General features: G+C 37.9%; 1 protein-coding gene across 1 annotated transcript; it reads right to left on the bottom strand.

Moving 5' to 3' along the window:
* Window positions 1-12,611: 12,611 nt before the first annotated feature.
* LOC110943003 lies at window positions 12,612-13,145 on the bottom strand. Its single transcript, XM_022184763.1, has one exon. It carries the CDS (start codon window positions 13,143-13,145, stop codon window positions 12,612-12,614), a length of 534 nt encoding a protein of 177 aa, XP_022040455.1.
* Window positions 13,146-22,136: the final 8,991 nt, after the last annotated feature.

Raw genomic sequence — 22,136 nt, 5'->3', positions numbered from 1 at the left:
ATTGTTTAAAGAAACTCCATAACGACTAAATTCCGAATAGTTTAAAATATCATATCCCATGCCATAACCCATAAAATAATGTAGTTATTACAGACATCGATATTCTTCAAACAAACACAAGTTCCGACAAATCAGATTTAAGCAAATAAAATAAATTGTCTTTGTTTCTTGACTCTTTCCTAGCCTCGATTTCACAACAATCCAAGCAAATTAACATCTTAAGCACCTGCCACATACGTTAAATTAAAAGTCAATACACATAGTGTAAAGGTGAGCATACAAGTTTAGTAGATATAATAGAGTTCGAAATCGTTTACGCATAACCAGCACGTACACAGTGTAAAATGAAGCATGTAAGTTATCGACATGATCCTATCAATACCAATGACTGCGGGTTGACTGCCCAGGTAGTTCGTAATGCATGATCACCACTGTGAACCATGTAATTAATTGTCTTTCACAACCCTTGAGTGAACAGGTGCTGAGTCCAAACTATAGTACTATCGTTGCTAAGGCAGGTAGACAGCAATCCATGTGTAAACATAACAAACAGGCATTCATTAAGTCACGTATAACATGCAGTAACGGTTACCGTTAAAGTATTGCATAGTGTGTTCGATGTCATTTAGAATAAGTAACGTATGTAACACCCAAAAGTGCATAAAGCAAAAAGGGTTCGAGTATACTCACAGCGATGAATGGATTGAAGGAAGCGCTAGATTGAGATTAGCCTGATCAGAACGATAGCATAACGATAAGCGATACGTAAAACGGTGTGATGTGTCAGTGGATCGGACGGTAATCCGATCGGATGTCCGGTCGATCGGGTGACAATCCGTTCGGATGGTCATCCGATCGGGTGACCATTCGATTGGATTGTTACCTCATTTGGGAAGGATGTGTTTGTGTATGATGGCTTGACTTTCGAAGTTTTTGTTGTAGCATTTTGAAAACAGAGAAGTATCTCTACCTTTCAGGTCGGTCGATCGAATGACCGTTTGATCAGGCGACACTCCGATTGGTGGACACTTTAGTGAGAACAAGTTCACAGCAGTTTGTCACTCGATCGGGGTGTAGTCCGATCGGGTGACAATCTATTTGCATTGAACATGTTGAAAAAATGTTTAAGTGTTGAAGTCTAAACATTACATAGTCAGGTGGTAGTCCGATCGGACGACAATCCGATCGGACAGCAGGCCGTTCAATGTTCAAAATGTTGAAATAAAAGTTAAGTGTGGGACCCAAGGTGTAATCCGATCGGGTAATTGTCCGGTCGGGTGGCAATCCGATCGAAAGACAAACCGTCCCAGACGACCTGATCGTCTTCTTCCTTGGTTATTCTGATAGTTTGAGGTTTTCTTGAGACGTTGTGACTACGTGCTAAGCAACAGAACCTAGCCAACCCCCTTGTGAACCGATCGGACAGGAATCACCCAAATCCGACCCATTCACTGGTTCGTGACGGTAGTTCATGTTTAACCTGAAATCAGAAATCTCGTGGATAGAATCTAGATCTTGAACCAACCAACACTAGGAATGAGTAGGAGATCAGAACAAGCTCCAATTCTATCGGTTTTGAGTGAATTGAGTGTAAAAGAGTTGAAAGAAAGTTAGAAACCATCTTTCAATCCTTTTTCACCATGAATATGTTCAGATCTATGCAATATCCTTGCTTATTCATGTGGAATCGTTCAGATCTAAGTTGTTCTTGGTGGATTGAAGCCAAAACATGAAGTTCCTAAGAACACCATGATGACATCATCCTAGAACACCTCAATTCTTGGTGATTTCACGGTTAAAAGTTAAGATTCAAAAGATAGAAAGGTGTATGAGTGCGTGTAGATCAAGAAAGTACAAGATTTAGGTTGAAAACTTACAAGAATAGGGAGAAATCTGAAGAATTGAGGCAAGGAGCAAGCTGGTCGGACAGAGAGTGTAAAAGGTGAAGTGATGATGTGACAGGAGGTATTTATAGAGTTTCCCAAAAAGGAAAGGGGAATGGGGGAGAGTGGTCACCGATCGGATGACTGTCCGATCGGATGGCAATCCGATCGACGACTTTCCGATCGAGCTGTCACTTCGATCGAGTGGCTCCGACGGTTAAGTTTTGGCGTTTCACGTTGCGCGCTGGGTTTTGTGATGCGATAGAGTTTCTCATTCAAATTACTTTTAATCCCAACTACTATATCTAACATACAATCATCCTACATAAATTGCGTTTAGCGTCTGCGATTCGATTGCGATAGCGTTTCGATTGCGTTTCAATTAAACTCCACAACATAAACATAATACATATGCACAAGTAACACATAAATAGCACACACATGTAAAACAATATCCAGAACGCGTAATTCGGGTTGCGAGTGCGATTGCGATAAGTGATAAAGCGATAAAACATACGATAAATAGCGAATAAAACCTCGATTAATAACAAGTACTCCACATAATACAACTAACGTAAACAATTAAATAGGCTATCTACAAGTCAAAGAAGTCAAAACAGCTGTTGAGCAAGGAGTGACAGATAGCAATTAGCAATCTTTTCTTCCTTTGACTTCAATGTTGACTTTGACTTTGACTTCCAAAACACGGGGTGTTACAAGAAGCGTATCTGTACTATCAAGATGTGCTTGGATTCTACGAATCTTAGCGTTGACCACGGCCCCGTGTCCGCTGGGCACGCCCCCGTGTAGGGAAATAGAAGCTTCTACAACTTTGTCTTTTCTACAGACACTTGGGCACGCCCCCGTGTCCAGTGGGCATGGGGCGTCTTCAGCCTTCTGATGTTTTGTTTTTTGCTTGGGAAGATGTTGTCGAGGGGTCGGGCATGCCATGTTTATTCATTTCTTTGTATTTATGCTAGATTTTGCTGTGTTTTTGCTTCTTTTGTTCAATTAAGCTCTTTTAACCCTGAAAATACAAAAGGAAGACAAAATCACACTTTTTCCAACATTAGTACTAAAAAAGGCTTAGTTTTATGTCTCATTTGATGTAATTTATATGTTGCATTTTGTACACATCAATTGTCTACTGATGTACTATCATTTCCTCTTTTTACACAAAAACTCTTTTTCATTTTCTCATGTTTTGGCTTATTCAAATTTTCAAATGTTTTGTATTTTCAAAATTTTTACTACCCCTAAAATCCAAAACATTTGAAGAAAATTTGACAAAAGGATGTAGATAGCTTCATCTCGCCATCAACGTTCTGCAATAACATGCTCTGTTTTGTCTAAAGTACCCCCATGATATACAACACATTGATATTTAACAGTTTGAAAACCATTTTCAACCACTTGTGAAATTAATCATGTTGGTTCAGCCGTGAGGGTTTCGGCATATTCAATCAACATTTTTTTTAAATTTTTGATTTTTAACAAATTTAAAAACGAACGTATTTTTTCATTTTTCAATTTTCGATAAAATAAAAACATATTTTTTAGTTTTTAAATTTTTTCTATTTTAAGGTTTTTGATTTATGGTTTATTTATTTACAACAACAAACCAACTCCCTGTTTTTCATTTCCAGGGTACTGCCTCCTCCCATGCCAGGCTGCTCCTCTGCTCTCCTTGTTGACATTCAGCTAACATCTATGGCACCATCACATTCAAACTACTCAATTACTTAAATAATGCAACTCAGGCCTGCTTGACCTTAGGTATTGTGACACAATAAGAATTGTTCAACTTCGGAAAATCTTTGACATTTTTAACAAAAACTTTGTCGCTCTTATTTTTAACCTTCTTGGTTGAATGCATTTTCCGATTTTTGTCACTCACATAAGTACTTGGTTTCTTGACCACCCAAATTTGTCCTTTAGAAACATTTCTTTCATAAAACCTCGAATCACTCTAATGTTTCGTTTTAACAAATCATTTTAAGGTTCCAGATTTGTTTTGGTTCAAACTCGGAAGTTTTTGATTTCAAAATTTGTTATAATTTAAGTAAATCAACCTTTGGTTTCCAAATCTGTTTAGGCTCATCTTTGGGTGTCTTTGGCTTTCTTTCCAAATTTGTTTTGATTCAAACTTGGTTGACTGCTGTTTCTCAACCTTAATTTTCTTTATCTTTTCAACATCAATAGGTTTCAGATTTGGACATTTGCGACCAACATTTGATCACATTTAAAGCATGTTTTTTCGAAACATCTTTAGCCTGCTGTTGTTGTTTCTTTTTAGCATAGAACTCTTCATTAGTCTGTCGACTAAATTGGAGTTCTTTCTCTTCTTCTGAACTTGTTCCGTGAACAAAGTTCGTCTTTTCTCTAAGTTTCTCTTTTCCAAATTTGGCAATGGGCATGTTCTGGGAACTTGTTCCGTGAACTTGTTCCATGAACTTGTTCTGAAAGTTTCTCTTCTGCAGATTTTCGTGAACAGCGTCAAGTATAGAATTTTGACATATCATTTTTCCTTTATCTTCTAATATCATATTATATATGATTATACAAGCATACATACTATCTCTAATTTTTTTCTTTACTCCATGCACGATAAGGATTTCTCAGATAATGCCAATGTTGTTGAAAAACCCCATAGAATCTCTCAATTTCCTTTCAAGTAGACTCTTCAACTTTCTTAAATGTGTTCTTTTTCATCATACGGGTTCCTAAACATGTTCACGATAACCGAATACTTCGGATACATTCCATCACTCAAATAGTATCCGTGTGGGTAGTAGTTTCTGTTAGCATCAAAAGATGCCTTTGATGCTCTACCTGAAATAAAATCCTCTACCACTAGAGACTATTCAAAAACGTTTATGTCATTGCATGACCTCGTGACACCAAAGTAAGCCGACCAAAACCCAAAGGTTGTGTGAGGCAACCACTTGAAGAATAACTGTCGGTCCTTTTTGGTTGCCTCATGTGTGTTGACTTCGCCATGCGGTTGGACAATTATACCATTGCCAATGACGACAATCTAAGCTCCCAATCATGCCCGGTAAACCATGTTCATTCGAATGTAACTCGTAAATTTGTTGTAGATCATACCAAGCGGGCTTTCTCAGTTAACGTGCACTATACAACTTTATTATTCCTTTAAAAAAACAAATATATATACTATTAAAGTAACTAAAAAAATATGAATGAATGTATTTTTTAAAAGATTGTAGTGTACCATGACAAAAATAATCTAAGGTATCTCGCGTTGTTTTCTCAGCCATCTTTAAATACTCGTTGATGTCCGCCGTGTTTATGTACGCAAGCACGCGTAGTGCTGAAGTACACTTTTGAATAGCGGTAAATTCAAGCATCCCTCTCGTAGAAATAAAAATTTACTCTTCCGGAAACAACTCCTAAAAACGTTTGGGTTTGGGTATGTCGGTGCTTCATCAACGTACTCTTTCATCAAACGAGCATTTGCTGACAATTGGTCTCGTTCCGTATATTCTCTCGGAAAAATTTGGCATGGAGGCCAACTAACATGTTTAATACCTTGCCGTGAGTTGCCACACACTCGTAACTGCCTCTTGCTCGACTCCTCGTCGGCCGACTCACCCTCATCGGCGTTGCCTAACGTTTCAATTGGTCAACAACTTTTTTAATCTGGCATTTTAAAGGCCACGCCCAAGCCAAACAACGAAATAAAACACCCATAGGGACAGTGGTCCTAGCGTTGTGGGACGTTTTGGGTCCAATCTATGCCCAAAAACCCCACTACAAGTGATCTAATAGAAAACTTTTAAATATATGAACTTTCAAAGCTAAGTAGCTTAATTAACATATTTATGTATGAGAAGTCCTTCGTTATAGTGGATGTAGGATCGTATTCTGACCCGAACGAGTCGTTCAGAGGCTTTCTCCTTGGTTTCAGGTGCGGAATTACAAGAAACTAAGGTAGAAACAGTAGGCAAATCACTTTAACTACTTGTTTTACTAATATCAGACGTTTACAGCTCAAATCTCGCACCGGCAAAGCTTCGGCACGATTTCTACACACTGTTCCAGCTGTTTTTACTCAGATCGCTCATCAGGCTATATATAGAGATTAGGAACCGCTTATTGGACAGGCCCAATAAGCGGTCCAGACAAGTCATAAAAGCGGTCCAAGAATGCTGTCACTCGAGCGGTTCAGCATCCTTGTCACACGAGCGGTCCAACATGTGTCCATTCGAGCGGCCCATACACTTGAGTGTCCAAATGAGCGATCCAATCATCTAATTTGACCCTATAAACGATCCAACATCTAAAACCTATACATTAACACTATTTCTATCATTCTAAGACTGTAAGACTCGAACGAAGATGTAGTCGACAGACAACTGCACCAACAGACTCCCCCTTGAATGTTGACGGAATCTTCAGTGAGAGTCTTCAACAAGACATTCTCGGATATAGTTCGGTCTTCTTCAAGAATTCTGCCTGGATCTAACTTTCTTTGGCTATAACCTTCATCAGACTCCCCCTATCACTCTGCTAGGATAGTCGTCTGGGATTTTGTTACCACCATCGAAATTATCTCCTGGCTTCTCTGTTCAGCTCATCATCTCTGGTTCTGATATGTCTCCTGGCTATCTGTAGCAACAGGATCAGAAACCTGCAAAACTTATCCACTCTATCACAAAACAGAATAATTGTGATTCAACTTAATGAATCAACTTAATCATGTGATATTGTTTTCAATTAACCACTGATTCACAAATTTGAAACATTCCAATTTCTGATTCAACCTAATGAATCATTTTAAACATTTCAAATGACTTAACCAACCTGTATGTTCATCAAGTTTATCCTTTGAGATTTTGAAAATCAGCTCTTCACCATCAGTTGTCGAAAATCTTTTTGGATTTTTGAAAATATGAAACATAAATGCAAAGACAGAAATTTAAATGCAAAACAAACATATTTTTGTGAGTTTGTGCAAGAGGATCATATCAGTTTTTGAGACATAACACAAGCACCATTAAGCTTCTAATCGTTTTAAGTTCTAAACAATTCACGTAGATTGACGATATAATTGTCCTCTTAAATTTTCATACAATTTTCAATCTATTCAGGATACTATTTAGGTGTTTTATGAACTTAGTTCAATTCATGTGTCCCACCTTTTGAATATACTCCCGTATCCAGAATCCCAATATTCAGTCTTACAGGTATGAACACTACAATGATGTCTGTACATAAATTAGGGGAAAGATGCGAGAACTGAGGGATCTCAGGTCAGAACTTCCGTTCAGCAGAGAGATATCAGCTTCGACTTAGCAGTGTGTCCCCTTTAGAGGATCTTTTCAGCTACAACAACTGATCATCAATTTTATTGTCTAATCAGCTGAGGGCTTTATGCTATGTTTCAAGCATATTGTGGAAAGTATTAGCCAAGGACTAGGTCAGAACTACCGTTCAGCAGAAGTCCCGGAATAATACCCCAGACATCATAGAGTATAAACACCTAGTATATCAGAATACGAGACCTTTCAAACGAGATTTCAGGGGTTACCTATATATCCAAGTAGTGTTCCCCACGAATTTCATAAGTTTGAAATTTTAGGTTTATATCCCGAATAAATCTACTAAATGTACAAAAACCTATCGTCACATCATCAGTGAGACCGTTTATCACATTTTACATTATATTTCTTTAGCATGTTGTGATAGTCCACTGATTTACAATCATTTCCTCTTTTTCACAACAAAACTCATTTTTAAATTTTTAATGTTTTTGACATTTTCAAATTTTCTAATTTTTTTAAAATTTTTCTCCCCCTAAAATCAAAATATGTTTCAATTTTGATTTTCTGGGAAAATTTGAAACATACTGTACAAACTTGACAACCTGATGAGAATCACTTCAATTCTCTATCCACCTGGCATAAACAATCAGAACTCCCCCTCACAACAAACTATTTTCCCATTGTGATTTCAAAACACTTAAGTTTGTTTTAATCAAAATGGCTTTTCCGGAAAACTTAGTTTGTTTACCAAACAGTTTAGGTACGGGGTTACTTCATCATCTAGTTTTCTACACAAAAGTAGGAAAATCCAAGTACAAGTTAATGTCCTTGATTTACCATATGCAGTCCAGAATCCTCTGTACCACTTGTAAAACATTCACAAACACAACCAAACCTCTTTACCGTTTGCATGATTGACGTTACCGAATAAAATTCAAGAAACATGCCGATTCATGATCCACGATACCATCTTGGGATCTCCGGCAATTCCTGCAAAATCTTCAAACACAGATTTAAAAAGATGCCGATTCATGCTCCACTCTTACAAACCTGGGAGCTCCGGCAAGTCAGGTTTTTCTATTTGAAAAGTTTCACCCAAGCCTGACCAGCCTTGGGTGATTTTGAATTCTTATTCAACAATGGTGGAAAATTTTTCTCATCCATTGTTAAACTAGAATTCTCGACCTTTACCTCAACACATGGCTCCTCTGGTTTTACCATACCAGAATCATTGCCTGAATGTGGCTTGTCTGACTTTAACGAGTCAGATTCATCGCCGACATGTGGCTCCTTTGTTTCCGAAGAAACAGATTCATCGCCAGGAAGTGAAAACTTCACTTTCTTTTTCTTCTTATCTTCTTTAGTCCTCAGATTTGTATCTGAAGAATTCATCTTGCTTGACTTTGCAGCCGAGGAAGTTGATTCATCAGAACTCTTCTTCGATCTGTCGGGTGAACCCGAGGACAAAATCTTTTCGAGATATTCTCTCGCTTTCTTTCTCTTTTTCCTCAGTCGGTCTTTCTGCCCCTGAGAAAGCTTCACTTTTGTTTCTTGAACTTTAGATTCTTTGACTTTCTGTTCTTTGACGTTTTGACCCGAAGCTTTCAATTCTTTGGGCTTGACAACGACTGGTATTTTCTTTGCCATTTTCTGAGAATTGGCCCTCAATCTTTCATGCGATCTCCTTGGGCAATCTCTGGCAATGTGACCTTTGATATTGCAATTATAGCACCTCCTGGTCTCATAACTCCAGTATTGGCAGTTAACAGCAATATGCCCCTGATATCCGTAGCTGTACCACACCCTGTTATCATACCTATCACCATTTTCACACCAAACGCTCAGATCATAACATTGTCTGGCTTGGTGATATTCCTTCCTCAAATGTGCTGGTTTTGACGCTTTTGCACTGTGGTTTGTTCTGCACACAACAAATTTTGAATTTTCATTTTCTATTTTTTGTAATTTTTTCTTTTGATTGGATGATTGTACTGATGAGTTTTTTCTTTCATTTTTAAAGTTTTGATTCTGTTTTACAATCTTCTTCACAGGTTTTTGCTTAGAGCATTCACCTTTTTCAGTTGATTGAAGAACAGTTTTCTGAAATTTTTCTTTCAACTTTAAAAACAATTTTTGTTTTTCTTTTTTAATATTTTCATCATCAGACTCTGTCTCAGACTCATCTGCTGAATAAAATTTCTCATTTTCCTCATCAGTTTTATCATCACAATCTTTGACTTTGACTTTGTCAAAGTTTGTAGCATTTGCACTTATCGGAACTGAATTGATCGGTTTTGGACAAGGAATATTCAACTTATCAGATTTAGTCGCAAAACTGATCAATTTCTTCTCAAGTTTATCTATCTTGATCCTGGAATTCTTAGCTTCTTCCTCAAGCTGAGATATTCTCTCAAGATGAGACTTGATGGAATTTTCATTCTCAACCTTCAAATTTTCAAGAACAGACTTTTCATTTATCAAAATTTTGATCTGTTCCTGAAATTTTGATTCATTCGCTTTCAGGTTTTTGTTTTCAAGCTTTATCCAGAAATCTAAATCTTCTGAAGATTTCTGTTTGATTTCAAGCTCTTTTACCAACTCTTTGATTCTCTTTTGAGCGCTTTCACCTTCTTTTTCAAGTTCGACAATCTTCTGAAGATGGGAATTTATCATCTTTTGTTTTTCAATGTTGTTTTTACTAAACACATTTCTCCCATCTTCAAGAATTTTCACTTGCCCCTCAAATTCTTGATTTTTCAAAGTCAAACTGTTAAAATCAACCAACAGTTTGTCATTTTCGGCTTTCAACTTCTCACAATCTTTTTCCAGAGAAAGAATCTGATTTTTAGCAACGTGCTTCTCGTCTTTCAACTTTTTGACTTCAAATGCCAAACTTTCTATGTCTCTCACGAGTTTGTCATTGTCAGTCTTAAAGTTATCGCATGTTGAGCACATTGTTTCATTCTTCACCGATTCTTCAGCTTTTGAAGTTTCTTCTTCCTTTGCTATCAATGTACCTGCACAAAACAATTTAACGAAATCAAAAGGATTTCCATTATTATCAATATAACAACCTCGTTTGAAATCGTATTTCAGCACATGTTTTGTCCTGATACATTTAGTAACCCTTTTGTGCATCTCTTCAATCACATCTGAACTTAGATCTAGCACATTATACTCCAAAACCTTGATCAAATCTTTCTTCTTCTTTCTAACTTCAAGTTCATGAGCTTGAAGTTTGCTGATGAATTGATTTAGAGGTAGTTTTGAAAAATTTGAGTTCTCCCTTAAATTCTCCAAACATTCACCCCATTCAATCGGTAATGCATCTGCAAATTTCTCCAATTTTTCAACATTTGACGGGTATATCTCATGATCTTTCATATAATTCAGTAAAACACTATATCGGTCTTTAAGATCCTCCAACGTTTCGTCTTTCAGACACACGAAATATTTGAACCTTTTTGCCCAACCATCTTTGCTCACTTTTCTATAACCCTCATCTAGAAATCCGTTATTCCAGTTATTAAATCTTTCGAAATAATAATTCTCCTGTTCATCAAACATCATTGCCATGTTTCGCAAACCAAAACGACACGTGTTTGTTGACGAATAAGCGATCTAAATGTGACAGAAAAGCGAACCAAACAGCAATTGAGCCAAATAAGCGGTCCAGATAAGCAATCCGAATGACAAATAAGCGATCCAAGAATTGTCTGAATAAGCGATCCAGAAATGATCCAAATAGGCGATCCACAATCAGTCTTATAAGCGGTCCAAATCAATTCCAATAAGCGATCCAGGAACAATTCGACCGAATGAGCGATTCACAATGGTCCGGATGAGCGATCCAAATAAGTCTGAATAAGCGATTCACAACAATGAATTTGGAGCGGTCCAAGATCAGATTGTCCGAATGAGCGGTTCCCAACCGTTCGGATGAGCGGTTCCCAACCGTCCGAATGAGCGATTCAAGGGTAATCCGATCGAATGAGCGGTTCCTGATTCGTCCGGATAAGCGGTCCACAACCTATTCGATCGAGCGGTTCAACTTCAATTCCAATTTTGATCCACTTAGACTTTGAATTTAGATCTGAAACTTTCTAGGGTTTATCTCGATACTATTTCGCACAATCTGTGAAAAATTGAGCAAATTCCGACCGTGAAATCTTCTCGAATCAGAAAAAGAAGGTGTAGAAGTCAGAAAAAGTGATGAAATCCGGCTAATTTCTGCAGAGAACCTCCTCCTGAGCTCTGATACCACTTGTAGGATCGTATTCTGACCCGAACGAGTCGTTCAGAGGCTTTCTCCTTGGTTTCAGGTGCGGAATTACAAGAAACTAAGGTAGAAACAGCAGGCAAATCACTTTAACTACTTGTTTTACTAATATCAGATGTTTACAGCTCAAATCTCGCACCGGCAAAGCTTCGGCACGATTTCTACACACTGTTCCAACTGTTTTTACTCAGATCGCTCATCAGGCTATATATAGAGATTAGGAACCGCTTATTGGACAGGCCCAATAAGCGGTCCAGACAAGTCATAAAAGCGGTCCAAGAATGCTGTCACTCGAGCGGTTCAGCATCCTTGTCACACGAGCGGTCCAACATGTGTCCATCCGAGCGGCCCATACACTTGAGTGTCCAAATGAGCGATCCAATCATCTAATTTGACCCTATAAACGATCCAACATCTAAAACCTATACATTAACACTATTTCTATCATTCTAAGACTGTAAGACTCGAACGAAGATGTAGTCGACAGACAACTGCACCAACAGTGGATACTTTTCTGCTGTAGAAAATTCGTTATGGATTCATAGCTACTTTGTTTATTTTTATTGGTTTATACTTTGTTTAATTCGGATTACTTAGGATTTTAATGCATGTTTTAAATTATGATATTTGGGTTTGTGGTTTCGTTTAACATGTTTAAACAGCTTTAAATCTCTTTGATTGCTGGGAATTTAGGGTTTAAAAACATGGTAAATAATTTTTTTATATTCTTTAGGACCTATAGAGACAACCTCTATAGGTGAAAAGATTTCTTTTATAAAGAAAAACTTATAGAGACGACATGTCCTCTTTATAGGTAAAAATATTCTTTTAAAAGAAAAATCTATAGGGACGACAAATCGTCTCTATAGTTAAAAGGATTTTTTTAATTTTTTTAAAGAAGAACCTATAGAGGTGACATGTCCTCTCTATAGGTGAAAATCTCTTTTTTTATTTTTTTTTAAATGGAAACCTATTGTCGTCACTGTAGGGCTTGAAAATATTATAATAAATGTTTTCTTTGTTAGTAAAATATTAATTTTATTTTTGAATTATTTTTTAGCACATACTTGTAGAGAGGACATGTTGTCTCTACAAATACTTTTATAACAACGACAACTATAGGGATGGGCAAGCATCCCTCTCTACAAATACATGTCGTCTCTATAAGTCAAAAAGACCTATAGAGAGGCTATGTCGTCCCTCCAAGGTATCACGCGTTGTTTTCTCAGCTATCTTTAAGTACTCGTTGTTGACGTCCGTCGTGTTTATGTACGCAAGCACGCGTAGAGCTGAAGTACACTTTTGAATAGCGGTAAATCCAAGCATCCCTCTCGCATCAGGTTTTTGCTTAAAGTAATCAAACTTGTTTTCCAAGTCTCCGGCAGTGCGTAGAAATAAACGTTTACTCATCCAGAAACAACGCCTAAAAACGTTTGGGTTAGGGTATGTCGGTGCTATGTCAAAGTACTCTTTCATCAAACCAGCGTTTGCCGACAGTTGGTCTCGTTCCGTATATTCTCTTGGAAAAATTTGGGGTGGAGGCCAACTAACGTGTTTAATATACCTCGTCGTGAGTTGACACGCATTTGTAATCACCTCTTGCTCGACCTCCTCGTCGGTCGACTCACCCCCATCGGCTAAAAACTCTTTGTAATAATAATTGTCAATGGATGAGGAAGACGTGGGGGAATCCATTTTTGAAGAAGGTGGCGTGGTGTTGTGTGTATTTTTTGTGGTATTATGAGTTGTGAGTGTGTGTGTGTATATATATATATATATATATATATATTGAATCTGAAAAAAAATAGTTGTTAAATGAAGGCGTTGCCCAACGTTTCAATTGGTCAACAATTTTTTTTTCATATGGCATTTTAAAGGCCACGCCCTAGCCAAACAACGAAATAAAACGCCCATAGGGACGGTGTTCCTGGCATTGTGGGACGTTTTGGGTCCAATCTATGCCCAGAGCAGCAGATGTTCAAAATAGCTGTCAGAGCTCAATCACTGCTACATCAACACTTGTTGACCAAAGTAGCCATTCAACCTCTGCCACTACATCTTTAACCATTCTTGATAAAAATATGTCAACAGTGGATAAAAATCGCCATTGTCACACACCAATTCCTCCTATCCCTCCACCACCATTTCAAACAGTTGTTGGATCATCAAAGTCACCAACAATTGTTGGCTCAGATGATTCACATCTGCAGGCTTCACCCTTTAATGCCATTGTTCCATACAATGGAGATCTGATCTTCCTGAAGTCTCATCCACCATATCAAATCATTGGCAACATCAATGAAGGGGTTCTTACTAGAAGTCAATCCCAAAACATTTGTCTTTTTGTCACTCCATCAACCAGTCAAGTACCAAGAGGCACTAAAAGACAACAGTTGGGTAGAAGCTATGCAGGAAGAGCTCCAACAGTTTAAAATACAACAAGTATGGGAACTTGTACCACTGCCAGAGGGTGTGAGTCCTATTGGCACAAAGTGGGTCTTCAAAAACAAAACTGATGAAAGGGGCATTGTTGTCAAGAATAAAGCTAGGCTTGTGATTCAAGGCTTTAGACAGAAAGAGGGCATTGACTATGATGAAACTTTTGCCCCAGCAGCAAAATTGGAAGCTATCAGAATGTTCTTAGCCTTTGCTGTCAACCACAATATCAAGGTGTTTCAGATGGATATCAAATGTGCATTCCTCTATGGTAAGATTCAAGAAGATGTATATGTTTATTAACCTCCTGGTTTTGAGGATCCATTTAATCCAAATCATGTCTACAAGCTAAGCAAAGCTTTGTATGGCCTGAAACAAGCACCAAGGGCCTGGTATGAACTCTTTCCACTTTTCTAATCTCTATTATCTTCACAAGAGGCAAAATTGACAAAACCCTGTTTTAAAAATGGAGAGGAAAAGACTTGATGATTGTCCAGATTTATGTGGATGACATCATTTTTGGAAGCACATGAAACAAAATGTGTAAAGAGTTCAGAAAACTCATGACATCTGAGTTTGAGATGAGTGCAGTGGGTGAACTACAGTGCTTTCTTGGTCTCCAAGTTAAGCAACTGCAAAATGGCACTTTCATTCATCAAAGCACATACGCTAAAGAACTTTTAAACAAATTTGAGATGAATAATTGCAAGCCATGTAGTACACCTATGGCAACCACCAAGTTAGTCATGACTGGTGAAAAGGATGATATGGTTGATCAAACCTTATATAGAAGCATGACTGGGTCTTTATTGTACCTAACTGGATCTAGGCCAGACATCATGTTTGCAACATGTGTTTGTGCAAGATCCTAATCAGCCCCTAGAAAGTCTAACCTCATTGTTGTGAAAAGGATATTCAGATACATAAAAAGTGCTCCCACACTTCGTATCTGGTACCCTACTAATGGGAATGTTAAGCTTTCAGGATTTTCAGACATTGACTTTGCATGATGCAACACAACCAGGAAGTCCACATCAGGAGGGTGTCAATTTCTAGGTGATTGCTTAGTATCTTGGCAAAGCAAAAAGCAAGCAGTTGTTTCAACATCCACTGCTGAGGCAGAATATATTGCTGCTTCAAGCTGCACAGCCCAACTGTTGTGGCTTCAAAATCAACTGCTGGATTTTGGTATAACTGCTTTAAAGACACCTCTCATGTTGGATAGTCAAGCAGCTGAAAATATCATCAAAAATCTAGTTTCACGCTCAACCACCAAGCACATTGACATCAGACATCACTTTTTGAGGGATTGCTATGAAAAAGGTTTGATTTCTCTGCATCATGTTCCAACTAAGGATCAGCTGGCAGATGTGCTAAAAAAGCATTAGACACATCCACCTTTGAAAGCTTGATCTCTAGAATTGGCATGCTTAACATGGAATAACAAGCAAAATCTTGTTTTTCTATGAATAAAAAGCATTAAAATGTTTTCAGAAAATCAAAAATCCATCCTTCAAAATAGTTAAAAATGAAATTTTTCATTAATCCTTAAAAGTCTGTCATAACCACTGATTGATTCAAACATCTGATTGTTGAAAATTATCCACTGCTAAAAGACAGCCTCTGTTTCTTCATTTCTCTTGTTGACCACTGTTGACCAAACATTAGTGTTTCAATCATTCATGTCTATCCACTGATAGTTAAAATCAGCCACTGCTCTCCATTTTCACTGCTGTCAACCACTGATGTTGTCCATCAGTGGTTTCTAAACAATTGTCTTCCACTATTCCATCAGAGCTTGCCACGTGGTCAGTTCTTAGTCGTCCGATCTTTGTAGCCACTGCCACATCAGCATTCACTATTTCACCCTTATAAAAACCCTGGTCAAACCCCCAAACAGAGTTTTTGCTGCCGTATCAAATTCAAAATTCCTTCAAAAGCGGTTTCCATCTCTAATTCTTCTTCTTCTTCCATTCACGAATTCTCAATCCTCACCATGACTCTCATACTCTAACATCCCCACAATTATATTTGTACACTTGAGAAAACAAGTAAAAACAAAGACTTCCATTCAATCATTGACACTCTTTCATCCTCAAAATACAAAACTTTATTGACCTGCAACTCACCCATTTACCCAGATGCCCTAAGGGATTTTTGGAATCATGATAAACTTGAAATTTAAAATAAGAAACCATGGGCGATTGCTTCAACAGTCGGTGGAATTTTGGTCTCAATAACTCCACAGACCATCTCAGAAACTTTTCAGATGAACGATTAAGCAGGTAAAGATTCTTTCACTAAGGATGAGTATCAAACTGATTTGATCGAAAGAGGGTATGCAGGAGAATTAGAAAAGGCAACAATGCAAAAGGGAGAATTTCCACCTCCCATGAAATTCTTGTTTCATACTCTGCTCACCTGTGTTTCAAATAAAACAACTGCTTTTAAAGAGATTCCTTTGAAAATACAATACTTGGGATATGCTATAATGGCTAAAACTGATTTCAATTACTCCCAAGAAATTTTTACTGATTTGGTCAAAAATGTGAAGAACATAAAGGACAAGAAGCCACAGGCTTTCTTACTTTTTCCAAGGTTTTTGAGTTTTTACTTACAGCTGAAAATACCAAAAGAAAGTGCCCATGTACTTGTACAAGGTGCACCCTTTCAAATAAACAAGTCTTTCTGCTGAAACCTTTACAAGGTTGTCTGAGTCAAAACCTTCCAAAACACAAACAGGGGAGTCTGAGCAAACTTTAGATGAGTCCACATCTGCCCCTCAAACTTTAGATGTTGAGCCCACTGCTCTTGGTGACCACAACAGCACAACCACTGTTGTGCAACCCCCACCAAAACCCACCAAAAAGACCAAGAAGAAATCTACAAAGCCCACCAAACCCACCAAACCCACCAAAAAGGATCTTCTTGAAGATAAGATCCCAGAAGTTAACCCAGTGATAACACAAAAGTCACCAATAACCGCTGTTGCTACTTCCTCACAACAATTGGAAAGATCTCCACCTAAGGCCTTAACTCCTCCTGCTTCCTCACAAAAGGAACAGGTTGTAAGCACATGGACACCACATAATGAAGCATTTTCCTCACTTGAGGATATATTTAATAGCCCTTCTCCCTGGGCAAATTCTCTTTCAACTCCTATCCCTTCATCATAACTTCCAACATCCATTAAACCTCTGTTTGATGCCATTGAGCTTCAGATACAAAACAGCCCCTCTCACCAACCCATTACTGAGAGTACAACCACAACAATGGCTGTATCTAAAATTCCTCAATTGGTTATCCCACAAACAGCTGAGGAGGTTACACCACAGGAATTTCTTGAAATTCCTATTGGTAGTTCAAGTGGAGCAGCTACTACAGATGTTGGATCCACTGATCTACATCTAGACAGTAGTTTCATAAGTAAGACTCCCTTGAAGGCAACCACTGCTGATGCTATCAAGGTATCCACTGGTGTGTTTAAGCTAACCACTGGTGTGCTTACTAAGATAACCACTGCAGAGGGAATTCCCCAATACCAAGAAAAAGGGGCACCAGTGGATGAATCATTGGAGACTCCTCCTGGTTCAACTGCTGATACAACTAGCACTGGTAGGAAATCAGATGATCCCATTAATTTGGGTGATGGTTTAAAATACCAAGATTTGACGGAGAGGCTCTCTACCATGGAGACAACTGTTACAAAAATTTATGAATCCATTGAGTTTCTGGTTCAAGCTTCCAAAAGTCAACCTACTCCACAACAATACTCCCAAGAGCTATGGAATGTAGTACAGCCCATTATTGCAGCTCAGAGAGAACTTGCAGAAACTCAGCACAACCATCATATGGCACTGATAAGAAATATGGTTGATGCAAGGTACAAGGATACTCAGGCAGAAATCAAGGCTATCAGGGAAGGTTTGACAAAAATGACTAGCACTACCCCTGCACCAATCTTTAGAGATGATGATGATTAAGATGATGCCAAAAAGGGGGAGAAACATGACATGAAAAAGTTTGGCAGACCTACTCCTAAGCAAAAGCCAACCAAAAAGCCAGAGCCTGAAAAGAAGTCTTCAGCAGCTACTGATGAAACATCTGACAAAGAAAAGAAAAAGGGAGTTGATGAAACCCTGAACATTCTAGCAGATGAAGTGGCTACAAACAAAAAGACTGCTCAAAACAAGAAAGAAACCAAGGAAAAGGAGTGGAGAAAGGAACAAAAGGCAATGAAAGAATGGGAAATCAAAACAAAAGGTCTTGGCACTTCTAAAAAAAGAAAATCTCACAAATATAACAAACCACCACTTGCCACATACCCAAAATCACCCTCACCACCAAAATCAACCACTAATGGTCCAAAAACCACTGCTGGTACCAAAAGAACATCCACTGCTACACCCAAACCAACTCCACCACCACAAAAACAACCTGCTAAAAAGCAGAAAACAAAACCAACTTCACCAATGCCATCCACTACTGCAACAAATGTTGACACTTCAACAGTTGTTATGACAAGAGCGGTTGAAACACTAGTTGTTTCAACAGTTGTTAGTCAACCAATCACCACCTTCCAATTTCCCTTCCGAAACCATACTCATTCTTATTTCCAAATCTCCAACAAAAACCCCTTCTCCTACAAAGGTTTACACCAGAAAAAGAAAGTTTCAAGTGAATGATGATGATATCCCTGCACCTACTCCTATATCATCTTCACCTTTCATTCAAACTAATCCTGAACCATTTATTCCTCCACCATCACCACCACCAAACCTACTTGTCAACCCATAAATACTTGAAGGTCATGATCCTTCAAGAACTGTTCCATTAGCAGCTGATTATCCACTGGAGTTGCATGCAGTAAAAGATGAAATGAAGCAATTCTATACAGTGGATGATCCTGCAAAGAGAAAATTTCCTTCCCTTCACGGCTTTAGACCTCCAAAGAACATGGATGAGTATTTAAAACTCAAGGCAAAGCAAGCTGAACTGCAAGCCAAATATGAAGGAAAAGGGTAAGGTGATAGTAACATCTCAAGTTGAATGCAGCATGGGCTTAGTAAAGTCAAGAAATTAGAAGACTATGCAAGAGACTTAAGCAAAGAGATGTCAAACTTACCACCAAATGCTGATCTGCAAAAGAAGCTGAGGAAAGATCTCTTAGAGCTTATCATGAGAAACAAATTCTATCCTCCCAAAGTTGAGCAATTTAAAGACTGGCCACTCATTGCACTCAAAGCTGAAGTTAATAGAATTGAAAGGGTAAGGAATGATCCTCAGATGAAGAGGTCTGCACTAGATTGGAATAAGTACAAAAAGACTATTGCAGGACTTACCCAGGAATATAAAAGGAAGAAGGCTGAGTTGGTTGCAGCCAAGTATGGTTCAGCAAAGACCATCTCAAAGAGGTCTGCACTATGAGAAGCTTGAAAACTAAGAGAAACGGATCCTACAACACCAAAGAAACCATCATACAAAAGCAAAACCACTGATGAGCCAAAGCAGCAGACCTTCTCTCTAAAAACACTGTTCACATCATCTGACTTATCCACCATTGCCTTGAATCAAAGAAAAAGACAAAAGCAGATGGATGAGGAAGATGCACAGAGAGAAGCTGACATTATGAAAGTGGCCATCAAGCAGAAGCAGATGATTGAAGAGAATCCTCACTCACAAAAGTTACAAGAAATTGCCAATAGATTTATGAGCAGGCCTCCTTCTCCAAACTCTCATCAAATAAAGTCTATCCCAAGAAATCCATTGAACTCAAAAATACAAAAGTGGAAGTCTGATAAAAAAAGACCCATGTATTGACTTTGCTCAAGTCCAATGGAAGAGTTGAACACATTTCAAGGGAGGATGTATTAGGTCTGAATGCAGCTGATCTCCTAGATCTTTTAGACCTTCAACTCTGCAGGGATGAGGATGATGAAGATTCCCTTAACTTTTAGCTACAATTCAAGGGCCAAGTTAGGGAAAAATTGATAAGATAATAAAGATCAAAAAAATGAAGTGTTTTGGCATCATGATGTGCTGAATATGGTCTATAAAAACTAACCTAATCTAAACACCCTAGTTTTAAATTTATAAACTAAGACTCTCTAAATGCTAGACCACTGACAGACAAGTGTACCTATCGTACGTAGTAAAGCCTAATGAAGTCCGAGTATCAAACCCACAAGACACTAGCGACGCTACCTAGACTCTGACTCAACTAATTACTTAACTGGTTTTAATTTGTGTTTTTAGGATTTTCTAATTTTACTAAAGCGAGTAAACAAGATAACAGAGCAAGCAAGAAAAATGGTGAAGTGATGGGAAGCAGACAATGATGAGAAAGAACTACCCAGGCTTCGAATCCCTATAACCAACTTATGACCTCTAGATGGAACAAAGTGATAAAGTGCTAAATTGGAAACGACTCGAGCTATCGACACCGAATACCACGACTGTCAGATTAAAAATAACTTTGGTGTTAAAATCCTCCGGTCTTAAAGCTAAACCTGCAAAATAATTGAAAACCTAGGAAACCCTAAACTCGAATAAGTAGCCGAATCCGAGCTATCGGCCACCCAAACTACCAAACAACGCCTAGCTAATAACCTAGCAATCCTGGCCCGTCCCTAGAGTTGCCAGAAAAGGATGCACACTATACTCAGTTGATTTTAATTAATTTAGTTAAAACTTGAATTATCTCTAATCTCAAGCTCTAGAACGAAAACCTAATAGATTAACGAACCTAGAATGATCTAAATAGTTCCAGACCAGACTAACAAGATCACCTAACCAAACAATCAATCACAACCAAGACAAGCACACAAATTCATAAACAATCACAAAATAGGATTATGTAAATTATCTCAATTTAATCACTAGTCAAAACGGAATAGTCAAAAGATTAAATCATATTTCATCTAGGCTTAGGTAGCATGAACAGTTTAGCCAAAAATCATATTCAAGAAAAAGAAACAAGTCTCATATGATAAACAAAACATAGTATCAAGTTTGAAAACACACATTCTTGACCAAATTAAATGCTATTAAATTGCAAACCCGAACTTGAATCTTGATCGTGGCTTGCACCCTCTTTTTTTTCTTTCCTCTCTTCGTCGCCTCCTGTCACTTCTGTTGTCCAACTTGCGTCTTCTGTCATACTCCCTATTGCCGTCTGATGTTGATATAATCTCCCCCTTCTACCGATATCATATATAACGAGTGATATTTCCCCGCGCTTTGCGGCGGGAATTCAGCCGGTATCTATTCGGTCCGTTACAATACTGGCACTCGCTGTAGTAATCGAAAGAGAAAACCTTACATCAATCGAAAACAATAAAAGCGAAATCGATACCGGTACCGATGTTCAGTTGAAGTTGATATCGGTTTAGTTCGTTTGCGTCCTATGTATGTTTTTTCACCATTGCCATATAAACTTTTTTGAAAACTACTATTGTGCCGCTGTCGTACCAAACTGAATCCAAAGCAACTGAAAAATATTTGTATCGGTGTTGGTATTCATTTTTATTGTTTTGCTTTCAATAAGCTAAGATTATATCGCAACAATATCGTACCAAACCGAATAACATCAGTACCGTTATTTATTACTTTTTATGGTTTCTTGTTTGATAATAGATATCGTAGTGAACCGAATCGAAATCGAATGAACAACATCAGTTCGGTACCTGTATTTATTTTTATTGTTTTTTCTTTCGATAAACTGGCGTACCGTGCCAAATCAAAATCGAATGAACAACATCTGTTCGGTACTGGTATTTATCTTTATTGTTTTTTTCTTTCGATGAACTGATATTGAATAGATGGCGTACCATCCCAAACAACATTGGAACCGATACGTATATTCATTTTATCGTTTCCGTTTTCAAAATATTTTCATTTTTACAACTCTGTTTGTGATGATAAATGAATATCGGTACTAGTATCGTGACAATCTAAATCGATTAAAACCGTTTGAACAACAAATGTTGATTTCTATACCGAGCACATAAAGCATACCGGTACTGTAACGAATCAAACCGATACAGATCCAACGCCAGCGGTAACGTACTATCACAATGCGCTGGCAAATAACTTGCATTCTTAAAAAATAAATAAACATAGATGTAGATTTACAATTTTACAAAAAGTTACCGTCCCAAACAACATTGGAACCGATACCTGTATTCATTTTTATCGTTTCCGTTTTCAAAAGATTTTCATTTTTACAACTCTGTCTGTGAAGATAAATGA

The sequence above is a fragment of the Helianthus annuus genome, chromosome 5 (assembly GCF_002127325.2).
Source record: "Helianthus annuus cultivar XRQ/B chromosome 5, HanXRQr2.0-SUNRISE, whole genome shotgun sequence".
Classification (NCBI taxonomy): Eukaryota; Viridiplantae; Streptophyta; class Magnoliopsida; order Asterales; family Asteraceae; genus Helianthus; species Helianthus annuus.
This window is presented reverse-complemented; position numbering and strand designations above follow the sequence as displayed.

Bases quoted from the DNA above. Each gene is read 5' to 3' on its own strand.
- LOC110943003 (XM_022184763.1), bottom strand. From the start codon at position 13,145: ATGGATTCCCCCACGTCTTCCTCATCCATTGACAATTATTATTACAAA.